Raw genomic sequence first — 11,336 nt, 5'->3', positions numbered from 1 at the left:
TTTTTTTTATAACTTTATAAAACGTTTTTTGTGCGCAAGGGAAACTTTATCGTGCGCACGGGATACATGTCTAAAAAAAAAAAAAATTATCCTTTTTTTTTTTTTTTTTTACAGATACATGTCTAAAAAAAAAAAAAAAAATAAATTTTTTATTTTTTTTTTACAGATACATGCCTAAAACAAAAATATACATTTTTGTAATTTTTTTAAAAATAACTTTATAAAATGTTTTTTGTGCGCACGGGAAACTTTATCGTGCGCACGGGATACATGTCTAAAAAAAAAAAAAAATTATACTTTTTTTTTTTTTTTTTTTACAGATACACGTCTAAAAAAATATATATACATTTTTGTAATTTTTTTTTATAACTTTATAAAACTTTTTTTGTGCGCAAAAAAAAAAAAATTATACATTTTTTTTTTTTTTTTACAGATACATGTCTAAAAAAAAAAAATTATAAATTTTTTATTTTTTTTTACAGATACATGCCTAAAACAAAAATATACATTTTTGTAATTTTTTTAAAAATAACTTTATAAAATGTTTTTTGTGCGCACGGGAAACTTTATCTTGCGCACGGGATACATGTCTAAAAAAAAAAAAAAATTATACATTTTTTTTTTTTTTTTACAGATACATGTCTAAAAAAAATATATACATTTTTGTAATTTTTTTTTATAACTTTATAAAACTTTTTTTGTGCGCACAGGAAACTATCATGCGCACGGGATACATGTCTAAAAAAAAATTAAAATTATACTTTTTTTTTTTTACAGATACATGTCAAAAAAAAAAAAAAATACATTTTTGTAATTTTTTTTTGTAACTTTATAAAACGTTTTTTGTGCGCACGGGAAACTTTATTGTGCACACGGGATACATGTCTAAAAAAAATATATATATATTTTTTTTTTTTTTACAGATACATGTCTAAATAATATATAAATAAAAAAATTATACATTTTTTTAATTTATTTTTTTATAACTTTATAAAAAGATTTTTGTGCGCACGAGATACATGTCTAAAAAAAATAAAAAATAATGTAAAAACAACATTTCCCCCATGTCCCTTTAGGGGCTCCGTAGAAACTCAAGACATTATGTTCTTTACAAGTGTATGTAAACTTTTGACCAGGACTGTACATTGTTTACATTTATACACACTTTGTCTTAATGCCTTTCAAATGAAACGGTACCAACCTGAGTATATAGATGTTATTTTATTAATACATTATTACATTCATACCACAGTGGACTGGTGCAGGTACTCACAAACATCTTTCTGTCCTCCACAGTGTTTATATGACCTGTGGCGGCGGCGGCGGTTTGGAGCAGCGAGGCCTGCAGGAGTAGACGGCGAGGAGGAGGAGGACGAAGAGCAGCACGGCGATGACGGTGACGATGGAGACGTAGCCGGCGTAGGGCAGCGGGGGCGTGTCCGGCGCCTCAGCGGGGATCATGTTGGTGAGGTTCAACATGTAACCCAAAGTCCAGCCGGCTTCGCTCCCTTTGATCTGACCACACCAAGACAACAATAATTCTGCCCACGTTAATCAACATTAAACTGCCTCAAGTTGTTGCTCGGATGAAATAAAATGACAAAACTTTTCTTCTACATATAAAAAGTGCAACATTAAACAGTTTCATCATGCTTAATTTATTACAGCATTTGGGAAGCCTGTAGTTGATTTTTATTATGTAAATGTTATATTTTTATCAACATGTGATAGCAGGGACCCTGCCATTCCAAACTAGGCTGCTGCATTACTAATGATTAAAGGCCTACTGAAAGCCACTACTAGCGACCACGCAGTCTGATAGTTTATATATCAATGATGAAATCTTAACATTGCAACACATGCCAATACGGCCGGGTTAACTTATAAAGTGACATTTTAAAATTCCCGCCACACTTCCGCTTGAAAAACTCCTTTGGATATGATTTATGCACGTGACGTCACAAAGCAACGGAAGTGGTTGGACCCCATCGGACCCGATACAAAAGCCTCTTGTTTTCTTCGACAAAATTCCACAGTATTGTGGACATCTGTGTTGGTGAATCTTTTGCAATTTGTTTAATGAACAATGGAGGCTGCAAAGAAGAACGTTGTAGGTGGGATGGATCGGTGTATTAGCGGCTAAGTACAATACTTACAGCAACACAACAAGGACTACTTACTACGCCTAGCCGATGCTTGCCGCCAAACCCACGGATGAAGTCCTTCGTCGCGCCGTCGATCGCTGGAACGCAGGTGAGCACGGCTGTTGATGGGAAGATGAGGGCTGGCTGGCGTAGGTGGAGCGCTAATGTTTTATCATAGTTCTGTGAGGTCCGGTTGCTAAGTTGCTAAATTAGCCTTAGCGTCGTTAGCAACAGCATTGTTAAGCCTTACCAGGCTGAGAATTTTTAACCGTGTAGTTACATGTACATGGTTTAATAGTATTGTTGATCTTCTGTCTATCCTTCCAGTCAGGGGTTTATTTATTTTGTTTCTATCTTCATTTGAGAACGATGCTATCATGTTAGCTCAGTAGCTAAGTGTGTCACCGATGTATTGTCTTGGAGATAAAAGTCACTTTAAATGTCCATTTCGTGTGCTCGACTCTCATTTTCAAGAGGATATAGTATCCCAGGTGGTTTAAAATACAAATCCGTGATCCACAATAGAAAAAGGAGAGAGTGTGGAATCCAATGAGCCAGCTTGTACCTAAGTTACGGTCAGAGCGAAAAAAGATACGTCCATCACTGCCTCTCGAGTCCTTCACTGTAACGTTCCTCATCTACGAATCTTTCATCCTCGCTCAAATTAATGGGGTAATCGTCACTTTCTCGGTCCGAATCTCTCTCGCTCCATTGTAAACAATGGGGAATTGTGAGGAATACTAGCTCCTGTGACGTCACGCTACTTCCGCTACAGGCAAGGCTTTTTTTTATCAGCAAGCAAAAGTTGCGAATTTTATCGTCGATTTTCTCTACTAAATCCTTTCAGCAAAAATATGGCAATATCGCGAAATGATCAAGTATGACACATAGAATGGATCTGCTATTCCCGTTTAAATAAAAAAAAAATCATTTCAGTAGGCCTTTAATGTAACTATAGCTGAAAAATAGTACAATAGCAATAGGAGGGCGTGTCCTGCCACTGACCTTGTGCACGTATTTGATGCTGGAGTACGTCTCGGAGGTGAAGTTGTATCCCTCCGTGAGCAGCGTGATGAGGTAAGTGCCCGTGAAACAATAACCGAATAAATATTTCAACTTGATTTTGGGATTCTGCTGCTGCACCTGCCGGGAAACAAGCGTTGAGTCCATCACAGCGAGAGGAAGTGAAAGGTTTGCGGAGTGGCAACCTGCTCCCAGGGTGTGGCACAGAAGCTGCCAATCCTCTCCTTGACCGCCTGCAGAGGCACCGACGTGTCGGTGAGGTTGAGGAAGCTCATGGCGTAGTAGTAGGCGGAGAAGGCCTGCAGCAGGGGCGTCAAACTCATTTTAGATGGGGACAAAAAAAAAAAAAAAATCTACTCCCAAGTGGGCCAGACTGGTAAAATCACGGCACGATAATTGATTAAATTCATAAAAATAATTGAATTAATGATTACTGTGGACACTCTTGTGATTCCAAGACAATGGGCACATACACACACACCCCCCCTCCCCCACCCCACGCCTTCACCACCGCTTGTTTCCCCTCGGGGTGATGGACGGCTGACAGCGCTTCATAACAGCAGTCGACCTCCAGGGTCCCAACTCCCCGCCCCTCTGTTGGGAGTTGTCGTGATTAAATGTAACATGTTTATGTGTGCATGGCATGGAGGTTTTTACCCACTCCAGACTGGGCCCCTTTAGGAGCCCAGTCTAGATCCTATTTTTTTACTCATCCTTCCCCAGCGTTTACCTTTCCCACCATCTTTTACGGGGTGCCTTGTGGCGACCCATCAGCGTTCCTGTTCTGTAACCCCGTACACTGTTTGTTTGTCTAATCTTGAACGGGTTTATGCTGAAAACAAAGTTTCGTTGTACTTGTGCAATGACAATAAAGACCTATCCTATCCTATCCTATAACTTAAAAGTAAAGAACTTCAGATTGTTTTCATTGTTTAAAAAATAGAACAAGCACATTTTGAAAATGTACAAATCATAATGTTTTTTTTTTTAACACTTACATGTTGCGGTTAATAGTATTCTATTTTTTTTTGTCGTTATTTATATTTTCTGAATACATTACGTGATCATGTATAATAATCAGTCAACTCATTGGTGTTCATTTTCAATCCATCAAGATAAAAAAATATCAAATTTCAGGATGTTATTTATGTAGTTTGCTCATTTTCCTCGACTGGTGCACTAACACCATGTACAGCAGTGGTCCCCAACCACCGGGCCGCAGAGAAACATTCATTGATAAACGACTGCATTTTCTCCTACTTAACTTTCGCCTGTTCCACCAGACACACCAATAAATTGGTTTATATATTATTAAGTAAGACTACGTATTAAGTTGAAGGGGGCAGGAAAATTTAAGATTTTTCTTCATCCTGCTCCTTCTCAGGCATTTGATGTGTAACTGTATTACTGAATAATTGTGGTATAATTGTCTACCAAAGATGCACATCAATGAAGGAGATAAATACAAATGAAAAAAATAAGCTCGTTTATAGATGTACAATAAAACTCCTCATAGGAAGTTGCCATTTGTTGTAACTTTGTGACATGATACAATGCACATTAATGAACATATATAATATAAATGTGACAGATTGTAGCCAAAGGCTGATTTGCATCTGCATCTCATTGTAAACTAATTCAGCGTTATAGTGACTTGTATTTTTCATGCACTTATTTTTGCTGTATTTATCTGGCAAAGCCAGTCCCTGAAAACAATGCCTACAATAAACCGGTCCGTGGTGCAAAAAAGGTTGGGGACCACTGTTGTACAGTATATATATTTTTTACATGCAGTATGTAGCAAAATCTACAAAGATGCAAATAATTGCTATTGCGACATCTAGTGGACACATTTAGAACAGCGGTTTCTTTCATTCAAAAATTTCGGCTCATTTTTATACTTAGCAACATAGACCCCTGGCCTATAGCGTCGTCACCAGGAAGGGAAGGAAAAGATTCACAATTAACTCTAAAAGTCTTTTATCCCCCTTCATGACTCACTAGTGACTGCAGGGGACTTAACTGCAGAGGGTACCAGGCGCTTATTAGCAGTGAGGCTATTTAGGTAACTTCATATGAAGAAATTAGTCAATAAAAAAATAATAATCAAATGTATTTTTTAAATGTTATAATTATAGTTTATTGAAAATATTTTAACTATATTATAACATTAACTGCAGAAGGTACTAGGCGCTTATTAGCAGTGAGGCTATTTAGGTAACTTCATATGAAAAAATGATAGTCAATAAAATAAAAAAATACTCCAATGTATTTTTTAATCCATCCATCCATCTTCTTCCGCTTATCCGAGGTCGGGTCGCGGGGGCAGCAGCCTAAGCAGAGAAGCACCAGACTTCCCTCTCCCCAGCCACTTCGTCCAGCTCCTCCCGGGGAATCCCGAGGCGTTCCCAGGCCAGTCCGGAGACATAGTCTTCCCAACGTGTCCTGGGTCTTCCCCGTGGCCTCCTACTGGTCAGACGTGCCCGAAACACCTCCCTAGGGAGGCGTTCGGGTGGCATCCTGACCAGATGCCCGCACCACCTCATCTGGCTCCTCTCCATGTGGAGGAGCAGCTGCTTTACTTTAAGCTCCTCCCGGATGGCAGAGCTTCTCACCCTATCTCTAAGGGAGAAAACCCTCCACCCGGCGGAGGAAACTCATTTCGGCTGCTTGTACCCGTGATCTTGTCCTTTCGGTCATAACCCAAAGCTCATGACCGTAGGTGAGGATGGGAACATAGATCGACCGGTAAATTGAGAGCTTTGCCTTCCGGCTCAGCTCCTTCTTCACCACAACGGATCGATACAGCGTCCGCAATACTGAAGACGCCGCACCGATCCGCCTGTCGATGTCACGATCCACTCTTCCCTCACTCGTGAACAAGACCCCGAGGTACATTGTGATAATTTAAAAAAAAAAAAAAAAAATTATATATATATATATATATATATATATATATATATATATATATATATATATATATATATATATATATATATATATATATATATATATATATATATATATATATATATATATATATATATATATATATATATATATATATATATATATATATATATATATATATATATATATATATATATATATATATATATATATATACATAAGGATGTCCGATAATGGCTTTTTGCCGATATCCGATATTCCGATATTGTCCAACTCTTTAATTACAGATACCGATATCAACCGATACCGATATCAACCGATATATGCAGTCGTGGAATTAACACATTATTATGCCTAATTTGGACAACCAGGTATGGTGAAGATAAGGTACTTTTAAAAAAAATTAGTAAAATAAGATAAATAAATTAAAAACATTTTCTTGAATAAAAAAGAAAGTACAACAATATAAAAACAGTTACATAGAAACTAGTAATGAATGAAAATGAGTAAAATGAAGTGTTAAAGGTTAGTACTATTAGTGGAGCAGCAGCACGCACAATCATGTGTGCTTACGGACTGTATCCCTTGCAGACTGTATTGATATATATTGATATATAATGTAGGAAGCAGAATATTAATAACAGAAAGAAACAACCCTTTTGTGTGAATGAGTGTAAATGGAGGAGGGAGGTTTTTTGGGCTGGTGCACTAATTGTAAGTGTATCTTGTGTTTTTTATGTTGATTTAATTAAAAAAAAAACAAAAAAAAAAAAAAAACCGATATCGATAATAAAAAATTGATACCGATAATTTCCGATATTACATTTTAACGCATATATCGGCCGATATTATCGGACATCTCTATATACACTTGTGATTTAGGGCTATATAAATAAACATTGATTGATTGATTGATTGATATATATATATAGTTTTAAATTTTTAAATGTAAGTAAATAAATATAAAAAAATGTAATACATTCTTTTTTTTTTAGGGATTTATTTAAAGTGAGGCGTTTAATTGATGCTTGTGTTTATTTAGGTATCGTATAAGTCAGGGATGTCCAAAGTGCGGCCCGGGGGCCATTTGCGGCCCGCAGGTAATTTTTTAACGGCCCCACGGCACATTCTAAAAATACGATAAAAAAAAAAAAAAACATGAAAAGTGGTATAAAAGAGTAAACAGGTGACAATAAAATGTTGCTATGTTGACTCTAATAACACTAAGCTGTCATGCAGGCTGTTTCTTTCTTTAAAACATAATAATGAATCAAAAACAATGTTATTATGAATTATTGACCTATTCAAGGCTCCAATTAGGTCACATTAAATATTCCACTTTGAGATATTTTTTGGGGAAAAGGTTGCATATTTTGTGTTTGCCATATTTTTAAAGAAGGGCCTAAAATGAACAAACAAGGAACATAAACAACATTACAAGTTATAATTGACAGATAGATCTGAAGTTGATCTCGAGACTATTGTGTTAACAGTTTTAAAAAAAAATTACGATTTATTTTTTAACACTTTACTGAGCTGGACCCTTTTGGATCCCCAATAATTTTAGTGGGACTTTTTTTTTTTTTTTTAAGTGTCTGCTCAAAAAATAATAATACATTAAAATCAATGTTGTTATGAGTTATGGTATGAGCTCCAATTATTATATAATCTGAAATGTTCCACTTTAAAATTTTATTGGGGGAAAATATTTCATATTTTGTTTTTTCCATAAAAAACTGGGTTTTCTTTGACAAAAAGGGCATACAACTTAAATCTAAAAAAACAACAACTTTATATTGACAGATATACCTATACAGTATATCTAGATATTTAAACTTTGAATAATAATAATACTAAATAATTAGAGATGTCCGATAATATCGGCCTGCCGATATTATCGGCCGATATATGCGTTAAAATGTAATATCGGAAATTATCGGTATCGTTTTTTTAATTATCGGTATCGTTTTTTTTTTTTGGTTTTTAAAAAAAAAATTAAATCAACATAAAAAACACAAGATACACTTACAATTAGTGCACCAACCCAAAAAACCTCCCTCCCCCCATTCACACTCATTCACACAAAAGGGTTGTTTCTTTCTGTTATTAATATTCTGCTTCCTACATTATATATCAATATATATCAATACAGTCTGCAAGGGATACAGTCCGTAAGCACACATGATTGTGCGTGCTGCTGCTCCACTAATAGTACTAACTTTTAACAGTTAATTTTACTCATTTTCATTCATTATTAGTTTCTATGTAACTGTTTTTATATTGTTGTACTTTCTTTTTTATTCAAGAAAATGTTTTTAATTTATTTATCTTATTTTACTAATTTTTTTAAAAAGTACCTTATCTTCACCATACCTGGTTGTCCAAATTAGGCATAATGTGTTAATTCCACGACTGCATCTATCGGTTGATATCGGTATCGGTTGATATCGGTATCGGTAATTAAAGAGTTGGACAATATCGGAATATCGGATATCGGCAAAAAGCCATTATCGGACATCCCTATAAATAATGACAATTTTTTTTTTTTTTTTAACCTAAACCCTTTGGAGTCCCCGGTATCAAGCCTGAGTGGAGGCATAAATGTATATTTTTTTATACATAAATTGTATTGGTTTTTAAAATAAAAAATATCAAAATGGCCCCCGCTTGCTTAGATTTTTCAGTGTGCGGCCCTCAGTGGAAAAAGTTTGGACACCCCTGATATAAGTGTATTGATACAAATAAATGTGATTAAAACATCATTTATATGTATCTATTTAATATCTATGTTTTATTTCTTCACGATTAGGTATTTAATTGAGGCATGGCATCAATGGGAAGGGAGGTCACTATTTGGGGAAATACTGTATACCAGGGGTCACCAACGCGGTGCCCGCGGGCACCAGGTAGCCTGTAAGGACCAGATGAGTAGCCCGCTGGCCTGTTCTTATAATAGCTCAAATGGCAGCCTCTATTTTTTTAATTTTATTTATTTACTAGCAAGCTGGTCTCGCTTTGCCCGACATTTTTCATTCTAAGAGAGACAAAACTCAAATAGAATTTGAAAATCCAAGAAAATATTTTAAAGACTTGTTTAAATAAATTCATTATTTTTTTTACTTTGCTTCTTATAACTTTCAGAAAGACAATTTTAGAGAAAAAATACAACCTTAAAAATGATTTTAGGATTTTTAAACACATATACCTTTTTACCTTTTAAATTCCTTCCTCTTCTTTCCTGACAATGTAAATCAATGTTCAAGTAAATTTTTTTTTTTATTGTAAAGAATAATAAATACATTTTAATTTAATTCTTCATTTTAGCTTCTGTTTTTTCGACGAAGAATATTTGTGAAATATTTCTTCAAACTTATTATGATTAAAATTCAAAAAAATTATTCTGGCAAATCTAGAAAATCTGTAGAATCAAATTTAAATCTTATTTCAAAGTCTTTTGAATTTCTTTAAAAAAAATGTTTCTGGAAAATCTAGAAGAAATAATGATTTGTCTAGCTTGGTCCAATTTGTTATATATTCTAACAAAGTGTAGATTGGATTTTAACCTATTTAAAACATGTCATCAAAATTCTAAAATTAATCTTAATCAGGAAAAAATACTAATGATGTTCCATAAATTATTTTTTAAATTTTTTCAAAAAGATTCGAATTAGCTAGTTTTTCTCTTCTTTTTTTTCGGTTGAATTTTAAAGAGACGAAATTGAAGATAAACAATGTTTCAAAATTTAATTGTCATTTTTTTCGTGTTTTCTCCTCTTTTAAACCGTTCAATTAAGTGTAAATATCATTAATTATTAATAATAACAGAGTTAAAGGTAAATTCAATCAATCAATCAATGTTTATTTATATAGCCCTAAATCACAAGTGTCTCAAAGGGCTGTACAAGCCACAACGACATCCTCGGTACAGAGCCCACATACGGGCAAGGAAAAACTCACCCCAGTGGGACGTCGGTGAATGACTATGAGAAACCTTGGAGAGGACCGCATATGTGGGTAACCCCCCCCCCTCTAGGGGAGACCGAAAGCAACGGATGTCGAGTGGGTCTGACATAACATTGTGAAAGTCCAGTCCACAGTGGATCCAACACATCAGCGGGAGTCCAGTCCACAGCGGGGCCAACAGGAAACCATCCCGTCAAATTGAGCAAATTGGCTATTTCTGGCAATTTATTTAAGTGTGTATCAAACTGGTAGCCCTTCGCATTAATCACTACCCAAGAAGTAGCTCTTGCTTTCCAAAAGGTTGGTGACCCCTGCTGTATACAGTGTATACACACACAATACAAAACTATCTCCTTCAGTTTGGACATGGGAATGAGGTGTAGTACATCGACTTCACCACTAGATGGAGCAACTGGGAAGTAACCTGTGTTTCTCTAATGCCTGATGCAGGCAGAGGTTGGAGTAGATGGTGGTGGTCTCCACTTACCCCGAACATGCCCTCCAGGGTGGGCTGGTAGACGCCGTTAAAGGAGCACTGGCTGTGTTTGCACTGGCTGGAGTCGAGGAGGTTTCGCACCACGTCCTGGCATTGTTGGAAGTTTCCTGAGCCGCTGTGCTGGAACCTGGCCGGCGCTCCCTGGGGCTTCCTGTCCGACACGCAGGGGCTGTCGTAAAGGCTCGAGTAGTCCTCGGTTTTGTTGTAGCCCGGGTGCATACACGGGTCCAATAGCGCCTGAGGACCCGCCTGGAGGAGGACGACGACGAAGGAAAGTGATTACTTCAACTTTTCTATAAGAATTCAATGGATTTTAATTTGGAAATAAAAATGGTAAACGCTGCAAATTACTGTATTGATATTTTTATTACAAATCTCAAATTCCAAATATTGTTTTTTTTGGTATTTAAAAAAAATCTGTCTTCTTAAACACATTTTTAGCCTTAAAGATTTGCCATCTTTTTTTTTTAAACAGTGACCACTGGAATGTATTATTTAACTGAAGAGTACACCAGCCAGGAGATGTATTTGAGCTAATGATATTCAAATAAATATGTATTTCAAATAATATGATAAATATAAAAATATACATAATTTAAAAAAATATGTATACTTTTTTTTTTAATTAAAATTAGTATCGTCATGTTTTAATAATAATACCATTTATTTTCAAACAAAATGCAATTTAAATGATTTTTTCTTAAGTTTAGATACCTATATTTTTTCTATCAAGTCCATGTATATTTATTTTTTCTAAAAACTCAATCATTTTTATTTTTATTAAATAATACTATTTATAA

At 35.2% G+C, this 11,336-nt stretch overlaps 1 protein-coding gene across 6 annotated transcripts in view; it reads right to left on the bottom strand.

The window, feature by feature from the left end:
- Positions 1-1,207: 1,207 nt before the first annotated feature.
- The window catches only part of entpd1 (ectonucleoside triphosphate diphosphohydrolase 1), a 75,506-nt gene continuing 65,377 nt past the window's right edge, over positions 1,208-11,336 (bottom strand). For all 6 annotated transcript variants that reach the window (XM_062055362.1, XM_062055361.1, XM_062055366.1 and 3 more), the window contains 4 exons: positions 10,528-10,785; positions 3,353-3,466; positions 3,150-3,287; positions 1,208-1,515 (listed from right to left, as the gene is read on the bottom strand). In XM_062055362.1, coding sequence (XP_061911346.1) covers positions 1,300-1,515; positions 3,150-3,287; positions 3,353-3,466; positions 10,528-10,785 — 726 coding nt within the window. In that variant the 3' untranslated portion in view covers positions 1,208-1,299. The remainder of the gene's footprint in view (positions 1,516-3,149; positions 3,288-3,352; positions 3,467-10,527; positions 10,786-11,336) is intronic.

This window comes from Entelurus aequoreus, linkage group LG08, assembly GCF_033978785.1.
Source record: "Entelurus aequoreus isolate RoL-2023_Sb linkage group LG08, RoL_Eaeq_v1.1, whole genome shotgun sequence".
Lineage (NCBI taxonomy): Eukaryota > Metazoa > Chordata > Actinopteri > Syngnathiformes > Syngnathidae > Entelurus > Entelurus aequoreus.
The sequence above is the reverse complement of the archived record's forward strand: the minus strand, read 5'-3'. Positions and strand labels throughout refer to the sequence as shown.